Source organism: Erpetoichthys calabaricus, chromosome 3 (assembly GCF_900747795.2).
Source record: "Erpetoichthys calabaricus chromosome 3, fErpCal1.3, whole genome shotgun sequence".
NCBI lineage: Eukaryota > Metazoa > Chordata > Cladistia > Polypteriformes > Polypteridae > Erpetoichthys > Erpetoichthys calabaricus.
The window spans coordinates 219711685-219738778 of NC_041396.2; the positions used below are offsets into that span (position 1 = coordinate 219711685).

Below are 27094 nucleotides of genomic sequence, written 5' to 3' on the forward strand. Positions count from 1 at the left end.
CTCTCTCTCTCTCTCTCTCTCTCTCTCTCTCTCTCTCTCTCTCTCTCTAAGGATTTTGCATATAATCAAAAGACCTGTCATGACATCAGGAGTTTGTGTTTTGGATTAGGGGAGTTGATTTCTTGAGTGTTAAGTGTGGATGAGGGTGCTATGTTAGCACTGTCAACACTGGTAAATTGTGATGGGCCATGGACACTATTATTTCCATCACTTGCTGCTTGTCCATCTCTCCTCTTACTATTACAGTTTTCATGTACATCAGTTGCCCTGTTTTCTACGTCATTTGTGTGGTCATTTTCTTCACTAGTCAATCCATCTCTCTGCCTCATCACTTTGCTCTTCTTTGTGCACTTTGTCATTACAGGTAGAAACTTTGAATGTTGGCAGTATGACTAGTAAGGGGAGAGAGCAGATATGATGGAGAGAAGGAAGGTTGATATATATTGCAAGAGACTAAATGGAAGAGGAGTAAGGCCAGGTGGATTGGAGGTGGATTCAAATTGTTCTATCATGGTGTGGATGGGAGGAGAAATGGGGTAGGAGTTATTCTGAAGGAACAGTATGTCAAGAGTGTTTTGGAGGTGAAAAGAGTGTCAGGAAGAGTAATGATTATGAAGCTGGAAATTGGAGGTGTGATGATGAATGTTGTTAGTGCATATGCACCGCAGGTTGGGTGTGCAATGGGTGAGAAAGAAGAATTTTGGAGAGAGTTGGATGAAGTGATGAACAGGTACAGAAAGTGGTGATTTTAGCGGATTTCAATGGACATGTTGGTGAAGGGAACAGTGGAGACGAGGAGGTGATGGGTAGGTATGATGTCAAGGAGAGGAATGAAGAAGGTCAGAGGATAGTGGATTTTGCCAAAAGGATGGACATGGCTGTCGTGAATATGTATTTTAAGAAGAGGGAGGAAAATAGGGTCACGTACAAGAGTGGAGGAAGATGCACACAGGTAGATTACATTCTATGCATTAGAGTTGATCTAAAGGAGATTGAAGACTGCAAAAGTGGTGGCAGGAGAAAGTGTAGTTAAGCAGCATAGAATGGTGGTCTTAAGAAGATCTTTAAATAAATAAATAAATATATAAACAGGTGAATATGATAAAAGAAAGAAAAATTCTGACTTGGCTGTCACAGTCACAGACGCATTGCTGTTGGTAGAAAGGAGCCCCAGTACTATTTCTTGACACAGTTCTGCTGAATAATTCGTTGGCTGAAAGACCTGAGTGTTAGTGTTCTAGAGAGACTCTGGATGGGCAGTATGGTTCATAATGGCACTCAATTTTATTTTAACTGTCTCCTTTGCTACTATTTCTGTAGGAGTGCATCCTATAACTGAGCTTGCCCTTTTAATTAGCTTGTTGATTCAGTGGGCCTCTCTTGAATTGATGTTACTAGCCCTGATCACTACAGCATAGAAAATTGCACTGGCCATCACAGAGTTATAGAAGATGTGAAGGATGTCAATACCCACATTAAAGGAACAAAATCTCCTAAGATAAAAGAGCTTGCTTTGCCCTTTCTTATGTAGTTCCTCTGTTTTCCAAGGCCAGTCCAACCTGTCATTAATGTGAACCCCCAAGTACTTGTAGGAGTGGACCTGTACATCCACTCCCTGAATAGTGATTGAACATAGAGGCTGTTTGGTGCAGCAAAAGTCAATAACCAGCTCTTTGGTTTTGCTGATGTTGAGATGCAGAGAATTTCCTTTGCACCAAGAAACAAAGTTCTCAATGTGAATCCTATACTCTGTCTCATCCTCTTTATCAATAAACCCTATAAGTGCAGAATCATCAGATAATTTCTGCAAGTGACCTAACCTGATGTTATATTAATAGTTAGAGGTGTACAGAGTGAAGAGGGAAGGAGACAGGACTGGTCATTGTGGTGCTCCAGTGTTGCTCACATCCGTAACAGAAACACAGTCCTTGAGTCTCACAAACAGCGGTCTGCCTGACAGTCTATTATCCAGAATACCATGGGCTCATCCAACTGCATATATCTCAGCTTACCCCTTAACAGAGATAGCTGGAATGTACTGAAGGTGCTTGAGAAGTCAAAAATACATTCCCCACAGTGCTGTCAGCTTTGTTCAGATGAGAATAAGCCTTGTGGACCAGATAGATAATTGCATCCTTCACTCCAATCTTTGTCTGATAGACAAACTGCAATGGGTTCAGGTGGTCTAATACAAGTGGACTTGTATCATCCAGGACCAGTCTCTCATAGGTCTTCATGATGTGAAAAATAAGTGCCATTATTCTGCAGTCACTAGATGAAGAACAGGAACAATGCCTGATGTTTTCCAAAGCAGAAGCACCTTCTGAAGCCTTAGGGACAGACTGACAGGTGACAGAGGATAACATTTATCAGCATAGGCCGTAGGAACTCGAGGGTGCTACTCCATATGGTCCCACAGCTTTTCCTGTGTGTAGCTTCTTTAGTTGTCTCCTTACTTGGTCTTCAGTTATGGACCTCCCACACTGAGGTGGACACATTACTGGTCATTCCAGTTGACATGGTAAGAGTTGTTGATGTAAGTAGGGATGGTGTTGGGAGACTGGTAATTGGAAGGAGTTGGCAATGAGAAAGGAAAATCTATTAAAAATGGGTTCAGTGCTTTAGCTTTGTCCATATCCCCTTCTAGCACATCTAGGGGAATAGTCCTGCGGTGATATGATGTGTTGTTTGCGTGATATATATTATTTATATGGGGTGTTACACTGGAATGTACCAGACTGTGGCTAAATAGATTTTTTTCTGTCATGTTTATGGGCCCACCATTAGGGTGGGGCCTGGAGCAAACAGCCCCATCGCACCTGCTGGCTCTGCCTCTGGCCAAAATGCAAATTTCCCAGAATTCCAGTGGCCAAAGAAGAAGAAGGAAAAGAGAGGGGGGAGACATGTCTGGAGGCAGGAGGAGAGGAGGAAAGTAAACATAGTGGAAATGAGGGTAGGAACTTTGAATGTTGGCAGTATGACTGGTAAGGGGAGAGAGTTAGCAGATATGACGGAGAGAAGGAAGGTTGATATATTGTGCATGCAAGAGACTAAATGGAAGGGGAATAAGGCCACGTGGATTAGAGGTGGATTCAAATTGTTCTATCATGGTGTGGATGGGAGGAGAAATGGGGTAGGAGTTATTCTGAAGGAACAGTATGTCAAGAGTGTCTTGGAAGTGAAAAGAGTGTCAGGCAGAGTAATGATTATGAAGCTGGAAATTGGAGATGTGATGACAAATGTTGTTAGTGCATATGCACCGCAGGTTGGGTGTGCAATGGGTGAGAAAGAAGATTTTTGGAGTGAGTTGGATGAAGTGATGAACAGTGTACCCAAGGGACAGAAAGTGGTGATTGGAGCGGATTTCAATGGGCATGTTGGTGAAGGGAACAGTGGAGATGAGGAGGTGATGGGTAGGTATGGTGTCAAGGAGAGGAATGAAGAAGGTCAGAGGATAGTGGATTTTGCCAAATGGATGGACATGGCTGTCGTGAATATGTATTTTAAGAAGAGGGAGGAACATACGGTTACGTACAAGAGTGGAGGAAGATGCACACAGGTAGATTACATCCTATGCAGAAGAGTTGATCTGAAGGAGATTGAAGACTGCAAAGTAGTGGCTGGGGAATGTGTATTTAAGCAGCATAGGATGGTGTGGTCTGTAGGATGACGTTGCAGATCAAGAAGAGGAAGAGAGTGAGGGCAGAGCCAAGGATCAAATGGTGGAAGTTGAAAAAGGAAGACTGCAAGGTTGAGTTTAGGGAGGAGGTGAGACGGGCACTGGGTGGCAGTGAAGAGTTACCAGACAGTTGGGAAACTACAGCAGATGTAGTAAGGGTGACAGCAAGAAGGGTGCTTAGCGTTACATCTGGAAAGAAGAAGGAGGAAAAGGAAACCTGGTGGTGGAATGAGGAAATACAAGAGAGTATACAGAAGAAGAGGATGGCAAAGAAGAAGTGGGATAGTCAGAGAGATGCAGAAAGTAGACAAGAGTACAAGGAGATAAGGTGCAAGGTGAAGAGAGAGGTGGCGAAGGCTAAAGAAAAGGCGTATGATGAGTTGTATGAGAGGTTGGACACTAAGGAGGGAGAAAAGGACCTGTACTGATTGGCTAGACAGAGGGACCGAGCTGGGAAAAATGTACAGCAGGTTAGGGTGATAAAGGATAAAGATGGAAACATACTCACAAGTTAGGAGAGTGTGTTGAGCAGATGGAAAGAGTACTTTGAGAGGATGATGAATGAAGAGAACGAGAGAGAGAAGAGGTTGGATGATGTGGAGATAGTGAATCAGGAAGTGCAAACGGATTAGCAAGGAGGAAGTCAGGACAGCTATGAAGAGGATGAAAAATGGAAAGGCCGTTGGTCCAGATGACATACCTATGGAAGCATGGAGGTGTTTAGGAGAGATGGCAGTGGAGTTTTTAACCAGATTGTTTAATGGAATCTTGGAAAGTGAGAGGATGCCTGAGGAGTGGAGAAGAAGTGCACTGGTGCCGATATTTAAGAATAAGGGGGATGTGCAGGACTGCAGTAATTACAGTGGAATAAAATTGAGTTATGGTTAAGTTATGGGAAAGAGTAGTGGAAGCTAGGTTAAGAAGTGAGGTGATGATTAGTGAGAAGCATTATGGTTTCATGCCAAGAAAGAGAACCACAGTTGCAATGTTTGCTCTGAGGATGTTGATGGAGAAGTTTAGAGAAGGCCAGAAGGAGTTGCATTGTGTCTTTGTGGACCTGGAGAAAGCATATGACAGGGTGCCTCAAGTGGAGCTGTAGTATTGTATGAGGACATTGGGAGTGGCAGAGAGGTATGTAAGAGTTGAGGAATGAAGGTCAGTAGGAACAAGACAGAATACATGTGTGTAAATGAGAGGGAGGTCAGTGGAATGGTGAGGATGCAGGGAGTAGAGTTGGCGAAGGTGGATGAGTTTAAATACTTGGGATAAACAGTACAGAGTAATGGGGATTGTGGAAGAGAGGTGAAAAAGAGAGTGCAGGCAGGGTGGAATGGGTGGAGAAGAGTATCAGGAGTAATTTTTGACAGGCAGGTATCAGCAAGAGTGAAAGGGAAGGTCTACAGGACGGTAGTGAGACCAGCTATGTTACATGGGTTGGAGACGGTGGCACTGACCAGAAAGCAGGAGACAGAGCTGGAGGTTGTAGAGTTAAAGATATTAAGATTTGAATTGGGTGTGACGAAGATGGACAGGATTAGAAAAGAGTACATTAGAGAGTCAGCTCAGGTTGGATGGTTTGGAGACAAAGTCAGAGAGGCGAGATTCCGTTGGTTTGGACATGTGCAGTGGAGAGATGCTGGGTATATTGGAAGAAGGATGCTAAGGATAGAGCTACCAGGGAAGAGGAAAAGAGGAAGGCCTAAGCAAAGGTTTTTGGATGTGATGAGAGAGGACATGCAGTTAATGGGTGTAACAGAACAAGATACAGAGGACAGAAAGATTTGGAAGAAGATGATCTGCTGTGGCAACCCCTAATGGGAGTGGCCGAAAGAAGTAGAAGTCCAGTGTCCAGAGGTTATGGGTTTTGTCAGGTGCCAGAGTGAGGTAATGCTTCTTTATAATTTTAAGATAACATTGTTTTGGTACATTAAACTAATCAGAGTGTCTTAACTTTTTGTAAGAAATCTCTTTAAATAAACTAATACAGTACAAAAATGGAGACAGAAGTCAAGGATGTAGAAAAAATGAAAATGCAAGCAATATAACATGCTGATGATAATAAGTACAAATAACAAATGCAGTTTATATGAAAAATAATATTTAGCTACTGCATATACCTGTTTTCCAATATAGTAATCCATCCATTCCACCATCTGTTCTCTGAACCAGCTAGTCCAATTTTGAATCCTGGAGATCCAGAGTCTATCCCAGCAGCACTGGGCACAGAGCAGGAACTGGTCCTGGGCAAGGCACAAGTCTAGACCAGGACATACTAAAAAAAGAGTCTATTGGGGCCATTTAGAGACACCACTCTTTCGTCTGCATGTCTTACGGATACTGAAGAAAGACAAGACTAACACAAATTGGGAAATATGCATTTATTACACACAGTTACTAACTAGGCTGATGATCCATGAAGTATGGAGCTTTGAAGATGTAGCATTGACAATTGTAATATTGTGTCACATGCAGTATTACAATTTAAAATTATTTTATTTTCCAAATGTTATATACATTTTTTGTATTGTTCTTTACAATTTTATTCTTACTCAGTTAGAAACAAATTTAGTACAGGATGCTTAGCAAATTGTGGCACAAAAGCCATCCATTTTCAAACCAAACCAGCAGCAAAGGAGTAAAATAGAAACTAACTGCAGAAGTGATGCTAGTCCACCATAAAAATCCATAAAAGATGCAAATGATTAATGCAGAAATAAGTCAGCAAATCTAAAAACAATCAGAAAAATGTCTATGTTCTAATTTATTCTGCACCTTGTTAGACTTATTATACTACTTTGCAAAAAAAAAAAAGGCATTAAACATTCAATGATGATGGCAGCAATGTGTGATCAGAATTAATAAAACTTGGTAGGCCTACAATGGTTGACATTAAGAGCTCCTTGATGCATCATGAAACTGCTCCTCACAGGTAATGTAGCCAGCTTCTTGTCAATGCATTTGTCACTGAGGTGTTTCAAAGTAAACTCAGGTTCCACATTCAACCTTTTATAGTTTGTTCTATAAATCTTTTGAAAACACAGAAATAGGCCTATCCTGGTTCTGCTTGGTTCCAAGTTCAATTGGAAAAACAGCATTAAGTATGACTAAAATTGTTCATGTAAGCATACAGTATACAGCAGTTTTGGGTGAAACATTTTTGATAAAGGATTACTTAATTAAATAAATGGTAAATATAATCATCCTCTGCGGTGGGTTGGCACCCTGCCCGGGATTGATTCCTGCCTTGTGCCCTGTGTTGGCTGGGATTGGCTCCAGCAGACCCCCGTGACCCTGTGTTTGGATTCAGCGGGTTGGAAAATGGATGGATGGATGGATGTATGATACATTGCCCTGAGTTGGCTGGGATTGGCTCCAGCAGACCCCCCGTGACCCAGTAGTTAGGATATAGCGGGTTAGTCAATGGATGGATGGATTGACGTACGATACTACATTTCTTGATGGTGTCTCTGTAGAGTTCTCTGGCTTGATTCCATTGTTGATCTTGCTTGTCCCCCATGTGTGGAATTTATCCAGTAATTCAGTGTTCCTCTAACTATCCACAGATATGGTACCAGATTTATTGCTTACTCTGAGTTAACCCGCTGCAAGTCCTTTCTGTTCCAGTTTTGGTTTCAGCCCCGCAGGCACTGATGCTCAAAAAGCCCATGTCAGTAGGAGATAGGGGACTTAAAGCATGGAAAGAATGGTGGATTAGCTGCAGACTACACTGCATATAGTATATATAGTATTGTAGCAACCTCCACATCAGGCTTGAAAAAAGAAAAGGTTAAAAAAAAAAAAAAACAGACAGACATCTCACAAAAGTCTCACAAAAGTTTTACTTGGACAATCAAGAAAAAGAACGCAGATTTTGTAACCCCAAACACAACATTCTAGCACCCTTTCCAACCCATCTTCCTGTCCCGGGTACCCGCCAATTTACCACATCAATCAATACCCCGCTGTCAGTCATCTGTGCTGTACTCTGCCCTCCCTCAATCAGAACTAACAGTCACTCAAAAAAAAAGGCTTCAACCTGGCTGGGACACTACAGTATACTACATACAGTATATACTGCTATATTTCTGTCTTTATTTTGTAAGTGCCTCCTTTTAATTGTAAGACCCAATTAGAAAGGCCCAGAAACAATGAAGATCCCAAAGGGGCAATTTTTCTACAGCCTGATGAATTCAATTTCGATTCATTTATCATCCTCTATTATGTCCTAGTAATTGATCTACAAATAGAAACCCCAAAATAAATATCAGCACCTGATTATGTTCTGAAATTTGTTCAGTCTTTGGATAATGCTATGAGTTGCTGAATATTTATAACTTTAAACACATTGAAAATGATTGCTTAGAATATTTGCCCTATAGAAATATTTCTGTTCTCAAAGAGGCTAAAATTAGAAAATTTGCTACTCTGTAGTGAATGGTGCTATGACCCTCTTCAGGGACTTTAGCAATTTCTGACAGAGCTCCTCTACAAGCTGCTACTGGAAGTGAACTGCTGCTACTTTATATGGTATCGGGGACACATGGTGATTCTCTCCTTGGAGACCTTAAGGGACGTGTTTCCTTCCCTTCACTTCCATAGACTTTTTTTGTACCTCCTTTGCTTGTCCTGAATACAAAGCAAAGCACACTTTGAGTCATCCTGAGATTTTTTACATTATCTCTAGTTTCAGACCTTATGTGAAGACTGAATGATCTGACAGCAGATGATAAAAGAAAAAGTCACTCTAAAAAGGGCAGTGGGAAAATTACTAAAGTCCATATTAATTTCAATCAGAATACCCAGAATCGTATTAAAATAAAACAAAAAAGTTTGTGAAGATATTCTGTGTTCAAATAGACTATAATTAAAGGAAAATGAAAAATAAATGAGTAAAAAAATGAAACAAATAAACATAACTTTTGTGCTCCTGTTTCTCAAAATACAAAATTCCATAAGCAAAGAAACATGGCTGAAAATTTCAAAAGACACTGAAAGATATTGAAAGGATTTGGTTTGGTGAAGCCCCGCATAGAGTATAATGACCATGTCTTTTAATAGCACATGCATTGACTCTACAATATGTTAACTCTGATGTGATTTTGTGACATTCTGTTGCGTAACAATGTGAAATCTTAAAGCGTTTCATTATTAATAACTCTGTAATGTCAAAGTGAAACACAATTCGACCCACTCTGCTGAATTAGTTGTAGTGGACTTGACACTATCAATATGCAGACAATGTTCAGAAGCCATTAAGAAGGCTAACAGAATTTTAGGATATATAGCACAGTGTGTAGAGTACAAGTCCAAGGAGGTTATGCTCAGGCTTTATAACGCACTGGTGAGGCCTCATCTGGAGTATTGTGTGCATAGGCTACAAAAAAAAAAGGCACAGGAAAAAATCCAGAGAAGAGCAACTAGGCTGATTCCAGGGCTACAGGGGATGAATTATGAAGAAAGATTAAAAGAGCTGAGCCTTTTCAGTTTTAGCAAAAGAAGATTAAGAGGTGACATGACTGAAGTGTTTAAAATTATGAATGGTGTAAGTACAGCTCGATCAAGACTGTTGTTTTAAAATGAGTTCATCAAGAACACAGGGACACAGTTGGAAACTTGTTAAGGGTAAATTTCTCACAAACATTAGGAAGGTTTTCTTTACACAGAGAACCATAGGCAAATGGAAGAAGTTACCAAGTAGTGTGGTAGACAGTCGGACTTTAGCAACTTTCAAAACTCAACTTGACGATATTTTGGAAGAATTAAGTGGATAGGACTGGCAAGCTTTATTGGGCTGGATGGACTGTTCTCGTATAGATTGTTCCTAATTGTAAGTTAAAACCAATATGACTGATTCTGTAGGTATTTACCTTCTCTGCTATAAAATGCCTAAAATGGTTATCATGCAAGGTACAGCGTTCAGAAGCCAAATAATGTGTACCTACCTACCAAAAAAGATATTTCATGAGAAATACGGCTATATGTCACTACACCAAGCCAGCATCAAAATACCGTACTGCTCCTCACACCTTTTTGGGCACCTATCATTTGCTTTTGGTAAGTATGAATCGTTTGTATCAGAAGAAGGCAAAAGATTTGCTAGAAATTTTGCTTAAAGGTAGATTTAAAGATGAGGCATAAGCTCACCCAGGTAGGTGAAAAAATGCTTAAGTAAAGGTGAAAAGTCAAACACACAGGTCAGTCAAGACCAGCTGGAAAAAGTCTAGACAAAAAGGCCAAAAACACTGCATGCAATGTATCTCTTTTCAATTGTAAAATTCTACTTTAATTGGGTGTTTGGGGGTGGAAAAGAACGAATATTTCTCCCTAAGAATTATTTTGCAGACAAAATATTTTGTTCATTTTCTTGTTAAAAAGGCAAGTAAATATACATATAAGATTAACCTATGTGATCATTTATTTTGTACTATCAGCTACACCTGGCGTTGCCTGGGTAAGTAATTTTAAGGCAGAACCATCTAACATCTATAAATAGCATTTCTTAAATTGTATTCTCCCAGAGACAATTTCATTTCATTTCATTTATTCCAGGGCTCAAAATCCGGGAAAAGGCATTGACCTTAAAACTCATTGTAGTAAAGGAACTCTGCCTTCCAGGTATCTCCCAGGGTCAAACTTTTGGATTCCAAAGTAGTCCACAATCTGTTACTGACAAAGTGGGTTATGTATGGAAAAAGTTTGTTGAGACTGGACCAAAGATTTGGAATTGTAACACAGAGCTTTTTTTTTTTGCAAGATTAAATGTATTCCGTAGCATTTTCTCTAATTCTAATTCCTAAAATAGTAACACATTATTGTTAATTTCAAAAGAAAAATGCAGTCACTGCTTTTATTTATAATTGAACCAAGTAAATCAATAAACCCCGAAAAAAAGCTGTAAAAGAAAATGTAATACTGTCATTCTTTTTAACATGTAAAGCAGCAGAAGCAACAGCAAAAAAACCCTAAACTGTATTATAAGCAACTAGCCTTATTATCAGTCAAAGACAAGTAATAGAATGAATTTAAATATATTTGATATATGTTGCACTACATTTATCTTTAGATTCTTTGATCTCTTGACTGGCGCTACCTTTGTTAAGTTTGTTCCCGTAAAGCACCATGCACACCTCCTGTCCACTTTAATGCTTCACCATCTTCGAAGACAACTCTCTTGCATACATCCTACACTTTTATTCCATCTCATTTGTCTCACGCTCACACTTCCACCTTTGTTTGCATTAACCAATTACAAAAAATGTGAAACTGACCAATCAGATTGGACCGGACACACAGACCTCAGTGTTTTATTATACTGTACAATAGATTAACAGTAAAGCTGCATTTTTCAGCTTTATTTTCATGTGTTATTTCAAAATTTCATCATGACTGGCCAGTTATCTCTTTTAAAATGGGAAATTCACCTGTTACCTCTAAGTTCACTGAACTGCATATCGATCACAACAGAGCACTGTCTCTGACACTGATTTTAGTAGATGTACATGGTGTTCATTTTCTGTCCAACATGACTTTCACCTGACTGTTTGGCTTTTCAGTAGACTGAGTACAAACTTTGGCTCTTTTGTATGCAGCTTAATGACTAGTTTTGTGTTCATGCTTGCCTAACTTAACAAATGGAGAACTGATTAATACTCCCATGTGCATCCTGTCACTTTCACTTGCAAAGAGCACGACTGACACAAAAGCACCTTCAAATTTTGTGCTCTACATCAACCAGAAGCCATATTTTCCAAGCCAACTGAATCTGAACAACCACCTTCAGTAGAGTTGCCTAAAATAGATAAGTTGATAAGTGCATAATTTGTGCTGACTGCTAAGTATGTAGCCAGTGCCGGTGCTAGCTGCTTTTGCTCCTTAGGCCAAGCTTTTTAATGCACACGCCAACTGTTCGGTAGCTAAACCCGTGCAGCTGGGTTTCCCCCCTTAAGATGTGTGCCTTGGGCGAATGCCTATTTTTCCTTAATGGTGGCACAAGCCCTGTATGTAGTGTGACAAGGATGAGACTTCAGACATTATAAAAGTTTGGGGCAGCCACCCGTATATTATACCCCGGCTGCAAAAAGTCTGAAAAAGTTTAACAGAGATGTTCGCACAACTGAGTCCAAAACAGAACTGATGAGGTGGAGATAAGATGGCGGATATAAAGGCCCAGAGAGGAAGTGATGTCATCGGGGTCGGAACCGGAAGTGACGTCATCAAAAGTACCGGAAGCGATGTCATCAGTGGCACCAGAACCTGATGGGATTTCCTGGGAACGGTCTGCAAGGAACTGAGAAAGACAGTCAGCACACTCTGTCGCCCCCTGGTCTGATATGGCATTACCAATACTTAAGCCCTTTAGCTGCCTCCTACTTGCACGTGTGTGACAGTAGCCATATCAACTGTACCAGAAGCTTACTCAGAGCATTATCTGCATAAACCCACCTGACATCATCTTGCCAGGCAGGAATTGACTGATTATTAGATTCATGAGTGTCTGAAAACATGATTAAGCGTGAAGTTCATATTTTACCTTAATCACATTCCTGTGGTATTTTTGTTTATTCAGTATTTAAAAATACAAATGTAACAGCAATGTTGCAATAGACCTATTAGGTCAAATAATAACTTCTCCTTCTCTATTTACTTGATTATTCAACTGTATCAGTAGCATTGCCTTACAATTCAGACGAATTTCCTATTGCACAGCTGCCCAAAGCTGCTCCTGTTTCAATTATGAAATAAATAATCACAGGAAAAGCTGCTGTCATATATACAAACAAATTAACTTTTGAAAAACTGCAACATTATATACAAAAAATTTATTAAAGTGTGAAAAATGCATGAATAAAAAAGTTGCCTACACTCTTAAAAATAAAAGTGCCAGAGTGATTCTTCCATAAAGCGTCTGTTAGTGTCCTGCTTGGTAAACTACCGTGCATTAAAGATTTCAGCTTTTTTTCATATTGTCAAGCACTGGTGCTAAAAGGAACCACACAACCCATTAAAGAACCATAAAGTGCCATTAAATTACCACTATTTTTAAGAGTGCACTTATCACGAAATGCTATATCAGCATTGCATTCAGTTTCAGTAATGTACTTTTGGTTTCACAAAAAAAATTGGTTAACCAACTGATGCAGCAACATATTTTTCCGGCATTTGGTATGTGCAGTGACTTCAATTTGTATGTTTTGTATTTTTTAATAGTAGGTCAAATGACCTTCCCGAAGTCCTAGTGACTATGCCCCTGTTTTTTTAGTTGGACTTGTTGGCCATCCAACTTATCTTCCTCAAATCAACATCTGGTATTGGCCTCATTCTTCTGGAATGAAGATGTGAACCAAGGTTAAGCTGAAAACAAATGTTACTTTCACCTGCCTTTTCACTTGTTTTATTTATGAAATATCTGTAGCTCACCTTGTCTAATCTTGTCAGCTTGCCTATCAGTGTGCAACTATAGCCGCTGTAAATTATAATAGAAAATGATCTAACAAGATGATATCATGAAATGTAACGTGGCTATTCTGCTTTAAGAAATTGAGATTTGGGGTGGCTTTTCCTACTGTATCCAACCTCCACGTGTTTTTGTACTGCAAATAGAATTGAGCCACATGGCATTTTTCATAGTGAAATGTGGCCTAATTTCAAGAACACATAATTGAACATAACAAAGTCATCCAGATTTTAACTCAAAGAAGAATTGACTTGCCTAGTGGAATGAATACTGTAAGTCTTTCCTATCCTGAGCTCACTCAACCTCTTCTTCTTTCGGCTGGTCTTGTTAGGGGTTACCACAGCAGATCATCTTTTTCCATAATCTCCTGTCCTCTGTATTTTGCTCCTACCACCTGCATGTCTTCTCTTACCCCATCCATAAACCTCCACTTAGGCCTTCCTCTTTTCCCCTTACCTGGCAGCTCCATTATTAGCATCATTTTCCCAATATATCCAACATCTCTTGTCTGCACATGTCCAAATTAAAGCAATCTCATAATCTCTGACTGTCTCCAAACCATCCAACCTGAGCTGACTCTTTAATGTACTCTTTTCTAATACTGTCCATCTTCGTCACACCCAATTCAAATCTTAATATCTTTAACTCTACAACCTCCAGCTCTCTCTCCTGTTTTTTGGTCAGTGCCACTGTGTCCAACCCATGTAACATAGCTGATTTCACTACCGTCCTGTAAACCTTCACTTTCACTCTTGCTGATTCCCATCTGTCACAAATCACTCCTGACACTCTTCTCCACCCACTCCACCCTGCCTTCACTCTCTTCTTCACCTCTCTTCCACACTCCCCATTATTCTGTACTGTTGATCCCAGGTACTTAAAATCATCCACCATCACCAAACTCTACTTCCTGCATCTTCACCATTTCCGTGACCTCCCTCTCATTTACACAAAAGTGTTCTGTCTTGTTCCTACTGACCTTCATTCCTCTCCTCTTAAGAGCATATTTTCACCTCTCCAGGGTCTCCTCAACCTGCTCCCTACTCTCACTACAGATCACAATGTCATCAGCAAACATCATAATCCACAGGGACTCCTGTCTGATCTCATCTGTCAACCTGTCCACCACCATTGCAAATAAGAGGGCTCGGTGCCGATCCCTGATGTAATTCCACCTCCATCATGAATACATCTATCACTCCTACCACAGACCTCACCACTGTCACACTTTCCTTGTACATATCCTGTATAGCTCTTACATACTTTTCTGCCACTCCCGACTTCCTCATACAATACCACAACTTCTCTCTAGGCACCCTGTCATATTCTTTCCCTGAGTCCACAAAGACACAATGTTAATCCTTCTGACATTCTCTATACTGTACTTCTCTATCAACACCCTCAGAGCAAATATTGCATCTGTGGTGCTCTTTCCTGGCATGAAACCATACTGCTGCTCGCTAATCATCACTTCCCTTCTTAACCTAGCTTCCATTACTCTTTCCCATAACTTCATGCTGTGGTTCATCAATCTTATCCCCTTGTAGTTACTACAGCTGTGCACATCCCCCTTATTAAAAATTGGTACCAGTACACTTCTTCTCCACTCCTCAGGCATCCTCTCACTTTCCAAGATTGCATTAAACAATCTGGTTAAAAACTCATCTGCCATCACTGCTAAACTCCTGTATGCTTTCACAGTTATGTCATCTGAACCAATGGCCTTTCCATTCTTCATCCTCTTCATAGCTGTCCTTACTTCCTCCTTGCTAATCTGTTGCACTTCCTGATTCACTATCTCCCCATCATCCAACCTCTTCTCTCTCTCATTCTCTTCATTCAACAGCCTCTCAAAGTACTCTTTCCATCTGATCAACACACTCTCCTCGCTTGTGAGTACGTTTCCATCTTTATCCTCCTGCTGCACATCTTTCCCAGCTCGGTCTCTCTGCCAGCCAATTGGTACAGGTTCTTTTCTCCCTCCTTAGTGTCCATCCTCTCATACAGTTCATCATATTCCTTTTCTTTAGCCTTCATTACCCCTCTCTTCACCTTACGCCTTATCTCCTTGTACTCCTGTCTACTTTCTGCATCTATCTGACTGTCCCTCTACGTCTTCATCAATCTCTTCCTCTGTATACTCTCCAATTTCCGTCAGCACCCTGTTGGCTAACAGTACTGGTAGTGGTCATTGTTAACCTGGGCCTTGACCGATCCGCTATGGAAATCTGTATTGTTGTCTGCATATTGATCTGGCAAAATTTTACACCAGATGCCCTTCTGGACGTAACCCTCCTCATTTATCCAGGCCTGGGACCAGCACAAAGAAACATACTGGTTTGTGGATCCCCTGTGGCTAGGTTCAGATTCATCAATATGAGTTAAAGTGTCCTGAACTAATCACAGCCATTTACAAATGTGTGCCATATAGGCTGAGTCTGTTGAAACATTACCTTACTGCTCTATATAGCACTCTAAAACTCACATTTAGTCTTAAACCTCTATTTAATAAATACATTTTCTGAAATTGTTTTAATTTGGAGTAGCATTGTACAAATTTAAAACAAAGAAAATCTAATCACCAATGACCCTATAGCCTGTACATCTTTGGGATTTGAGTGGAAAATGAACTGAGTGGAAAATGAAAATGAAAGGTAATGGGGAGAGCTGGACTCTGGAACAGTGAGGTGGCAGCACTATTCTGTGCCACCATGCCGTCCCCAATGTTCAACATGAAGATCAGAAGGAATTTGCCTAATTAGTGTTCAGTCTTGTGTTGTTCATCTTGAATTTAAACATAAAATACCTCTTTCTACAAGGTTTAATTCGTAACTCTTTAAACATAAAAGTTATGCAACAAATTGTGGTTTGCTTTCAACACAGTATAATAATAATGGAAGATGAAATAAATGGAAAAAGTGATTCTTGAAAGACAATACTACAGAATGTGAATGTCAGTATTGAAGGAAAAAAAACAAGAAGGGGGTCCAATAATTTGAAATGTCAGGTTCTGCTGTGCAAAATTTTAAAAATGAAGGCTTCTTTTCACTGCTGAAAAATTGTCACTTACAGTATTTGACAAAGCCAGACTATTGACAAAATACAGCAGATGACTTCTGTAACCCTGTTGTCTTATATTCCTCTTAACAAGAGTCCTTAAAATGTACCAGTTCAATAAAGCCTCTGAAACAGAAACCTCTCTTTGGCAGCCAACAATTGATACATTTTCCCCAGCTTACTTTAAGCAAAGAAATCAATACTAAGTAATAATACTTTTGGTTAGTTTTTAACTATTTAACTTCACAGACAAAAAATGTTTTGTGCCCAAATATCGATTGCAAGAGGACACCCATACTTCTCTATGATAGTTGTGATTTCATCCAGAACTTTGTTCCCGTAGGTTCTGCTCCCTTTCACCCACATGTCATTATATTGATTGACAATTATAGCTGCTCTGTTAACCAAGTTCATCATAAATACAGTAAAACCTTTGCTCATTCTTTGATTGTTTAATTTTTAGGTAACTTGACACTTTTGTGTTTGTAGCAAACATCTTAGTTTAGTTTCTCCTTTAACACTGCATGAGTGACGTCTTAGACCTGAGATGCCTGACCTCATAGTACTGCTTAAATGTACAAACAGGTATCACAGCAAGAAAATAACAGATGATCTAAATTCTCATCAACCACCACAAAAAATTCCATGTTACAGATTTTACATTGGTTATTTTACTGGCTTTAAAAGTCCTTCCAAAATTACTGATATTTATTTTAGCTCCCTTAGTCAGAACACAGCTTCACAGTAAATATATGACAGGAACATTTCCGTATGTAGGCCACCTATAGAATATGCTGTAACATTTATTTAACAACTGAAAAAAGAAACACTTTTAAGGAGAAATTATTCCTTGACCATCTGCTCCAAGATGCAAAACTAAAATTATTACAGAATTAGAATTAAGTTTGGTCTCAATGGACTATCGCAGGAATGCAGACATCTATTAGGGACCCTTCTAGATTTCACAAAGAGTATTGAATGTTTTTGCCCTTATAGTGTTATTTCCAGGTCCCCATGCAAATTTCAGCACCAGCTAGCTCTCTCTTTTTCACTTGTCCTCATCTACACTAATGCTTTTTCTCTTAAAAGCGTACACATTAGTCTTCGTTTGGCCTTTCATCCATACTTCAACCAGCATTTTCAACCCTCTAAAACTTAGAGTTTTGAAAATGCTCTCCAAAACCACATACTTCTGAAAACTCAGCCTCAATATTGTAATGTGGATGGGCAAAAAAATGCATAATTTTGAAAATACTGTATGGTCTATAATCACATTCTGATTGGTTTGTGCTCATTATATGACCCTTCCCTGATTGGATCCTTCTTATTTCAATGTCTCATTCCCTGACTGGTCATCCATCATGGAAGAAAACCATACAGCAACATAGTGGACACAAAAGTGCTTTCCATGGCACTTGTTGTGTTGGTTTCCTGTATGCACCTTAATTGCGCTCTGTTCTGTTTAATTGCTGTACGCATGCACAAAAGGCAAAAAATTCACTGGTCACTACAGTTTTGTGATACATCCCATGGCCAGCAGAGTGACAGCCCCATCAGGGATTATTCTGCTGATGCACACATGGCCAGCATGGTTGAATGTCTATGTTATATGCGTTTTAGTGAGGCTGGAGATACTTTGGTAAATAATGTGAAGTATGCTAATATGGAGATAGTTTTTGTTTAAAAATGCTTTCAACTTGAAAACAGTAGTGCGGACATAGACTTACTCTCTGTTAGCATGAGGTTGCCTGTAACTGTTTTCCTAGGTAACACTTTACTATGCATACTGTAAAGCCCTGGGCATGTACTGCTGCCCTAACCCGACACAGACAGGCAGGACACAAGTTCAGCACACAACACATGTTTTATTCCTCCATGGGGAAGCATTTTCTATTGCTCCCCACTTCTCAGTACAGTACATAAAGAGCTAACAAACACAGCACAGTCCCTTCGCATCTAGTCCTCCATACAGGCTTTGTTCTTCTTCCTCCCAACTCTGGCTCCCCGAATGGTGTGTACCTGGTGGCTCATTAATCGAACCTGGAATCATTGCCAGGAGTGGTGAGAGCCCAATGTAGTGCTCTGCAGCTCCTCCTTGTGGCCCCCATGGAACCCAACAAAGCTGTGCCAAACTCCAACTCCCAGCATAACCTGCGGGAATCCATGGTGCCACAGCTGCCCAGGAGAGCTGTCCTCTAGCATCCCAGGAAAGGTATTGCCTGCTGATGCTCTCTCCCCTGGTTCATGCAGTTGGTGTTCTGGCCAGGTAATGGCCATGGCCACTCATCACAATACATACATTTTCACAATGCTGACTTGATATATTCAGGAAATCATTGTATTTGCCTGTGTGGCACCCAATAATATACATATATAATAGTGCTGGGCAGCGATTAAAATTTTTCATCGCGATTAATCACAAACAATCACAACAATCACATGGTTATGTGCAAAATTCATTAATGAACTCCAAAGTAGTGTATTGCATGTATTTGGTTTGCAGACACTTTAAACAAATAAGGTGTTTTTTAACAGCAGTATTCCCTTTACATAGTAGCAGTTAAAATATTTCTTGTAAATCTCAACTTAAACATTAATGTAATCAAATCAAATATAAAACCAAAGCTATTTGCTACTGCCAGGGCCGTGACGTTTTATCTAGTTTGTTAAAGAAAAACAAGTTACCCTCAGAGTACAGGGCCACGATCATAACATTATAACAGGTACCTTCCGAGCAACAGCAAGTTAACATTTCTAAATCTGTTTTTTTTTTAATTTGAACAGATACCAGCAGAAACATTTTCTTTTATCAGGGAGCAGCATAAACAGTCTATGTTCAGTAGCAGCTCTTTGAGGGCTAATATTTTTTCCAAAAACGCTTCTGAAAAGAGCACAAAGCAATGGTTTCACACATAAATCAACATAAAACATCTGTTGCTGCCTGTTGTGCCTGCTGTCTGCGCCTGTTTGCAGTTTGCAGCAGCAGCGACTGAGCGGGATGGTGGCTCGACGGCCAGCAGGAATGAACGGTGGGCTGGCTGCCTGGCTGTCTTTGTGAGACAGGTGTGTGGGGTGGCAGTTGCAGTGAGACACAATACGGTTTGTACCTTCTGTCATTGTAAGTGTCTGTCCTTCCAGGTGAACGTTGCCATAGGTGTATCAGCTACACAAACATGTTCAGCACAACGATCAGCTGGGGACCAATCAGCCGATGCCGGTACTTGCATCAAAATCAGAGTCTGACAAATCATAGTCCGATTCAGCGATCATATGAAAAAATCATCCATGGATTAATTTGCTTTGAGCATTCACTTTGGTATCTCTAGCTCTGAGCTCATGGCTGCCTGATAAGACTTTGTCTCCACCCCATTGTATGTATGTACTTAGTCTATTCCAGATGTGAAATACAAGAAAAAAAGAACAACAACAAGATAAATAAATAAATAAACTACACTTCTGTGTGTCAACTGCAACTGAAGGCAGAATAAGATGTGTGAAATGCAACACAATAACCCCAGTCTAGTGTAGAATGTATACATTTTTTTGCTGTTTCTAATGGTAAACAGAAATTGTTTTCAGGACTAACACGAAAAATAATTTTGAAAGTAAAGGTATGGATGAGTCTGTAATTATACTTGCCTAGTTACAAACTGTTTGCTTTAGGGTGATACTATGCAGTATAGCGTATATGTGTTTGTGTGTCTATACAAAATAAAATAACTATAATATTCCAAAACGGGACACAAGGTTTCCATAAAGGAGGACACCTTGTGCCAAACAGTTTAACTTTGCAATGCTATGGGACACGACATCTGAACCTGGTACTATGATAATTGACTGGGGGACAAAAGAAACTTGATTCCAGGTTTGGGCATTATAAAATACCTTGGTTATGTACTGTAAAATACAGTGTTTTGAAAGGAAATCTCTAAAGCACAATTTGTTGTGTGTTTTATTTAGTTGATATTGGTGTAAACAAAGGTTTTTAATAATATAAATACTTTTCTTTTAAAAATCTGAAGTGTTGTACTCACTTCAGCCATTTGCAGCTCCTTTATTACATAAGCACAGTAATAGCCGTTTATTTTTGGGTTTGTAATTTAGGCTCAATAATGGCAAAAACCCTTTATTGCATAAGGGCTTGATATAGCACTTAGTACTTTATGATTTACTGTTTTATTATTGTGTTGCCTTTTTTGTTTTGAGTGTTTAACCTTTTAATATTTTTTAATGGGTATTATTCAGTGTATTGAACCAAATACAATAATCACTTATGTTATATTTTATAATCATCATCAATGCTATGTGAAAAGATACTTAAATAAAAGTAAGATCATTAATATTAGGCCTCTGCTCTTCCCACTGTTTTATATTTTTCTCATTTGTAGTAATCTGCTGACTTCAGCCATTTTAGGATGTTCTTGATATTGTAGCTTGGTGATTTTACAAATTCCCACTCTATTCTTCTCCCATATCCTTATCTCTTAACAGCAGCACTGAACACAATGAAGTGAAATCTCCGTTTTGCAACAAGTGCTTTTGATCACAATCTAATAACGGAAAATGAAAACAACAAGAAGAATATCCGCCAGTCTGTAACAACATCTGCTGTGTTTTTTCTTTTCATTTTTAACTTGAATTTCATCTGTGCTCCAATTAGATTGGTCGCAATGCATTCTTAAAGGGAAAGCTTTAAAATAAGTCTTCCCAAAGCTTCAGAAAACTATTTTAGAATTGCATAAACAATATTATATTGAATATTCACAGAGCATAAATTTTTCAATATTTGCAATACAGGCAAAATGGAATGATTTTTTAAGTGCACGGTCCTAGAAAATGACATGTTGTGAGTATTGTATTGTAGAAATATTATGCTAGCACAATCCACCTCCCATGGCTTATTTTTTATCTTAAATTTGCTCAAACAGTTTTTTTTTTGGTATCCATTTAAGTTTAATTTTCACAACATTCTATTGAATCTGATTGAGTTTGAACCCATTTTTATGCAGATCTAGTGGGTGGTAGCAGCTGCAGATTGTTTAATCACAGGCTCTTTCATGTCTGCTGTCACAGGTCATTCTGCCTCCTTGTGTGAAACATACTGGAAGAACAATTACAGAAAATGAGGTTGAGAACTCTGAGTGTCTCAGTGCCTGTTCTGTTCTCTTTAAAGGAAGGAACTGGACAATTGTTACTTAAGAAAAAACCCAGAAAGGAGGCCGGACATTGCATGGAGTCAACCCACCCAAGAAGGTCTCAGAGGATTAATGAGGATAGCTACTCAAGTCATAACTCCCATGGAGTGGATATTTAAAGGAGCTAAACTAAGAAATATATTTAATTGTGTAAAAGGTAACTGTTAAAGTAAAAGAGTGCCACTCTGCTAACCAATCAACATTAATAAATGAGCCAGGGAGACTGGTCTCCAAACTATATTGAGACATCTTGAGAATTTGTTCCCTGAGCTCCCTGTAGTGGTCACAGTGTACACTAACCTGGTACTTACCGCAAAGTGTTTCAGAATAGGACACCTTTTAGATGGATACATTTTAAAGGTAAATTGCAAAACAATTTGGGGTGCAACACAGGCTCTTACCAATGTGGTACAAAGTAACACATCCCTGCAATCTATTTACATCTCCCAATAACAAAGTAGTGTAATGAATTAAAGTTCAGGTTAGGTGAGGTTGGGGGAGCATGCACTGGTACAACATGTTGCCACCCCCCACCACATGACAAAACACCTCGGGAACCTGGTTGGTAACCCCACAGGCAGACACGTGGTCCAGGCCCACCTCCTGGAGCCAGGTGTTACATGGGCCCCCCTTGGCCTGGTACAGCTGCTCAGATCCTCAATAATGAGGATTCTATGAGCCGAATCACCCTCAGGGAATTGCGCCACATGGTCATATTGCTGTAACTATTTGATTCAATTCAGTTAATTTTTATGTAGCGCTCTTCACTTATTGTGTGCCAAGTTCTCAGTTAAAATGCAAATTACTAAATACAGAAATTGTACATATAAAGACACTGATTTGTTTAAACACGCAGGAAAACAAAACAGAAACGGATTACCATAAATGTCCTGCTGAAGCTGTAATCTAGGTATGGTTACAGACTTTCATTACTTGCATTACACATATGTTTCTAAGTAAATAACATGCAAATGTCATAAAAGGGCAGGCATTCCATCACACATAACATTTGAGAAGGAAAGTGTGGCTTCTCAATGTGCATGTCCAGCTTGCACTGCACATGCTCACTATTGTCACACAGGCATCATGCATTTGTACCAGAGATGTTTGTTATTTTGTGACATTACATGATAGTTTGTTTTACTTCAGTGTTGTATTGAGATCAGCTTAGTCTTTGTTAAGAAATAAAAATTTTGAGTTTTTCTTTAAAAGATAACAACATTTCAGTCTTGCATCACATTTAAAGAAGATGATTAACAGAGAGAGAGAGAGTTTAATTCTAGGTTGAAGCGGAATGAACTGCAGTGTATGTCTGGGAACTATTATAATTAAATGTATGGTAGTGTAAGAAGGACACAAGCAGAGATCATAAAGGTTTGGAGCACCTAGGTCATCCCCATATAATTGAAAATTGCATAGAGCAAATAGAAACCAAAAGAAACATGAGTATGTCTTCTCAGATGCGAGTCAAAAGATAGATTGAAGTCATTATGGTGGTGGAGCCAATTACCACAATGACAAGGCAGAAAACGGAGGTGACGTCATACATAGTATGTCCGGCGATCATTTTCTGCAGAGGGCAGAAAAGAAAAGGTATTAAAGAACAGCGTCAACTTCTGGCTCAGAGTGTTACTACCATTAGATCAATCTTGAAGTTTTCTCAGATGTGCACGTGTGACAATAGCTATATTCATACATTATCTATTTAGATTACCTTACACTACCTTACACTACTACAAAATACAGCAATAAGAATACAGCCTAAGGTCAAGGTTATGTACATGTGATTTCTCAGTTTTTTTATTTTTAATAAATTTGCAAAAATCTCAGGTAAACGTTTTTCACGTTGTCATTATGGGGTTCTGTGTGTAGAATTCTGAGGAAAAAAATGAATTTAATCCATTTTGGAATAAGTCTGTAACATAACAAAATGTGGAAAAAGTGATGCGCTGTGAATACTTTCCGGATGCACAGTATATGTATGTGTACATGCATGTTTTTGTTGGTTTAATGATTTTATTATGATTTTATTTATTTATTTATTTATTTATTTATGATGTTTGCTGATGACATTGTGATTTGTAGCGATGGTAGGGAGCAGGTTAAGGAGACCCTGGAGAGGTGGAGATATGCTCTAGAGAAGAGAGGAATGAAGGTCAGTAGGAACAAGACAGAATACATGTGTGTAAATGAGAGGGAGGTCAGTGGAATGGTGAGGATGCAGGGAGTAGAGTTGGCGAAGGTGGATGAGTTTAAATACTTTGGATCAACAGTATAGAGTAATGGGGATTGTGGAAGAGAGGTGAAAAAGAGAGTGCAGGCAGGGTGGAATGGGTGGAGAAGAGTGTCAGGAGTAATTTGTGACAGGCAGGTATCAGCAAGAGTGAAAGGGAAGGTCTACAGGACGGTAGTGAGACCAGCTATGTTATATGGGTTGGAGACGGTGGCACTGACCAGAAAGCAGGAGACAGAGCTGGAGGTAGCAGAGTTAAAGATGCTAAGATTTGCACTGGGTGTGACGAGGATGAATAGGATTAGAAATGGGTACATTAGAAGATCAGCTCAAGTTGGACGGTTGGGAGACAACGTCAGAGGCGAGATTGCGTTGGTTTGGACATGTGCAGAGAAGAGATGCTGGGTATATTAGGAGAAGGATGCTAAGGATAGAGCTGCCAGGGAAGAGGAAAAGAGGAAGGCCTAAGCGAAGATTTATGGATGTGGTGAGAGAGGACATGCAGGTGATGGATGTAACAGAGCAAGAAGCAGAGGACAGAAAGATATGGAAAAAGATGATCCGCTGTGGCAACCCCTAATGGGAGCAGCCGAAAGAAGAAGAAGAATGATTTTATTAAATTGTACGGTGTTCTTGGAAATTTAGAAAGGTGCCTTGAATTAAAATGTATTATTATTCATATTTTTCTTCCTTGTGATGTACAACATCTTGATCAAAGAGCTATATAAGGAATTATATTTACAGAGGCAAAAAGTTTTCAATATCCAGTTAAATGAAAAATGTCATGAAATGTTGTGCCAGACCTTACCATATCCTTTAACATTTCCATGAGAATAAAGAAGTTTGTTTCCAAGCAAGATAGCTATATTCTTTACCATAACTGTTGGTGAATGAATGATGGTTACTTATAAAATGTAAAACTTTCTTTTTGATCTTTTTTGGGACTTGTTTGCTTTGGATTGCCTTTGCCTTTTCAGGCAATTCTTTTTTTTTACTTTTTGTGCTCCAAGAAGCTTACATTTTGTTCGGAGCATTTTTTTAAGAAAACATCTTTGATTTTAGTAAGATCCTGTGCTTTTGCTTTTGTTATTAGTCAGATTTTGATGATCTCCCCTTCTGTTCCACATTTTGAACAAGTATTAGGACTTTCATGTGGGGGAACTCTTGAGATCATTACAGAGATGGGGCAAAGAACAAAAACATACATTAGTAGCTGAAAGCTGAATAGGAAAATAATTAATACACAATATGATAATCCATAAATTAAACACAGAAAATTAAAGCAGCAACATATTCAATAACAAAAAAAATACTAATACAATTTAAAAGACATAAAAAATTTCAAAAAAAGAGAAAATTTACTTGAGCCAGTGATGAGACCCTGGCTAAAACATAACAGCTATGGCTTTGAGGTAGCACGGTAACTGGAATGAATTGCCACAGTGTAATTTACATCATTGCACCCAGGTCCATCTGAAGGAGCTAGTTCTCCCTGCTGGGCATATACTCTATGCTCTAAAATAATCTGTCATGATATTTCCCCATTAGATAATTTAAGTATTGTCATTAGATCATAGCTCCTCACAGGGTAATGAAGTAAATATACTTCTAGATGATTTTATTTGCTCTAATTGAAGGTGAGAACTGTTAGAAATCAGAGTTCAAATCCCTTACCCAATCTCTATCACTCGGTTGCCATGGATAGCTTTCAGAATTACTGCTCTGACACAGACAATATCCATCCATTATCCAACCTGCTATATCCTAACTACAGGGTCACAGGAGTCTGCTGGAGCCAATCCCAGCCAACACAGGGTGCAAGGCAGGAACAAACCCCGGGCAGGGCGCCAGCCCACCGCAGGGCCCACACACACACCAAGCACACACTAGGGACAATTTAGGATCGCCAATGCACTGTAATAAATGAGACCACCCGTCATAAAGGTTTGGGGTTTTTTAAGCCCCGTATACTGTAATAAAAAAGGTCTTGGCATCCTCAAAACAAAAGAGAAAATACATTAGACATAGAGTGATGGTTGGAGGGACATTATAAAGAGCCGGACCGGAAATTAGTGACGTGGAATGCTGGGAAGGCATGGTGGTGGATGGGTGGTGGACGTCATCAACAGGGGACCAGAGGGAAGAAAGGAACCCAGAAGTGATGGTGCTTTGTTTATGTGTAATGGATCATGGCGGCAGTGCTTTGTCCTTTCTATGGAAAAAGAGAGAGAGAGGTTAGTACCCCGCCTTTGTCCCTTGGCGCGAGTTGTCACGATGTGCGTCAGTCCCTTCAGCTGTTCCCCATGCGCTCATGCTTGACATGACCCCCCCTTCAGCCCAAACCCGACGGGTTGGGTGGCCCGAACCAAGAGGTTGTGTGCCCAGGAGAGGGCATCAGCGTTGGCCTGAAGGTTACCCCGGCGATAAGTGACAGTAAACTTGTAGGGCTGCGAGTCCTAAAACCACCTGGTGACCCGAGGATTTGACTCCAAGTGCAGAGCCATCCACTAGAGGGTGGCATGGTCCATCACCAGTGTGAACTCTCGGCCCAACAGGTAGTACCGCAGATACGTTACTGCCCACTTGATGGCCATGTCTCCCAGTCAAACAGTTTCCGGCTGAGGTATATCGCAGGGTGTTTGACACCTTCGATGCTCTGGCTCAACACGGCACCGAGACCTGTGTCCGAAGCATCGGTCTGGAGGAGAAAAGGAAGAGTAAAATCAGGGGTTCTCAAAACAAGTGCCGTCATCAGGACCAACTTTAGGTCACTGAATGCCTGTTCTGTCGCGCTATTCCACACCACTTGGAAAGGGGCCCGTTTCTTTGTCAGGTCGGTCAAGGGTGTGGCTCTCTCAGAGAAATGAGGTACAAACCGGCGATAATAACCCGCTAACCCCAAGAAGGCTTGCACCTGCTTCTTGACTATCGGACGGGGCCATTCAAGGATGTCTTTGATCTTTGAGCACTGTGGTTTCACCAGTCGTCCCCCCACCAGGTAGCTCAAGTATTTGGCTTTGTTCAACCCAAAAAAGCATTTCTGGTGGTTTATACGCTAGTGCCAGGAGGACGGCGTATACCATGCAGTACATGTTCCTCCCTCGTCATCCAGGTAGGCGACACAGTAGGAAAGTTGCTGGCGCCCCGTGCAGCCCAAATGGGAGTACCTTGTACTGCCAGTGCCCGCTAGGGGTGCTAAAAGCCGTTGTCTCTTTTGCAGATGCCGTTAAGGGAATTTGCCAGTATCCCTTTGTCATGTCAAGGGTAGTCAAATACCTGGCCAACCCCAGCCTCTCAAGGAGTTTGTCCATGTGGGGCATGGGATAGGCATTAAACTTGGAGACCTGATTAAGACGTCTGAAGTCATTACAGAACCTCCAGGAGCCATCCAGCTTGGACACAAGGACGATAGGAATGGACCAGGGGCTATGGCTTTCTTTGATGATGTCCATGTCCAACATACATTGTACCTCTAG

At 40.0% G+C, this 27094-nt stretch overlaps 1 protein-coding gene across 1 annotated transcript; it reads left to right on the forward strand.

Moving 5' to 3' along the window:
• The first annotated feature begins 474 nt into the window (after positions 1 to 474).
• LOC127527102 (craniofacial development protein 2-like) lies at positions 475 to 27094 on the forward strand. The gene is made up of 3 exons (XM_051924735.1): positions 475 to 668; positions 3266 to 3631; positions 26882 to 27094. Exons 1-3 carry the CDS (start codon positions 606 to 608, stop codon positions 27092 to 27094), a joined length of 642 nt encoding a protein of 213 aa, XP_051780695.1. The 5' UTR covers positions 475 to 605.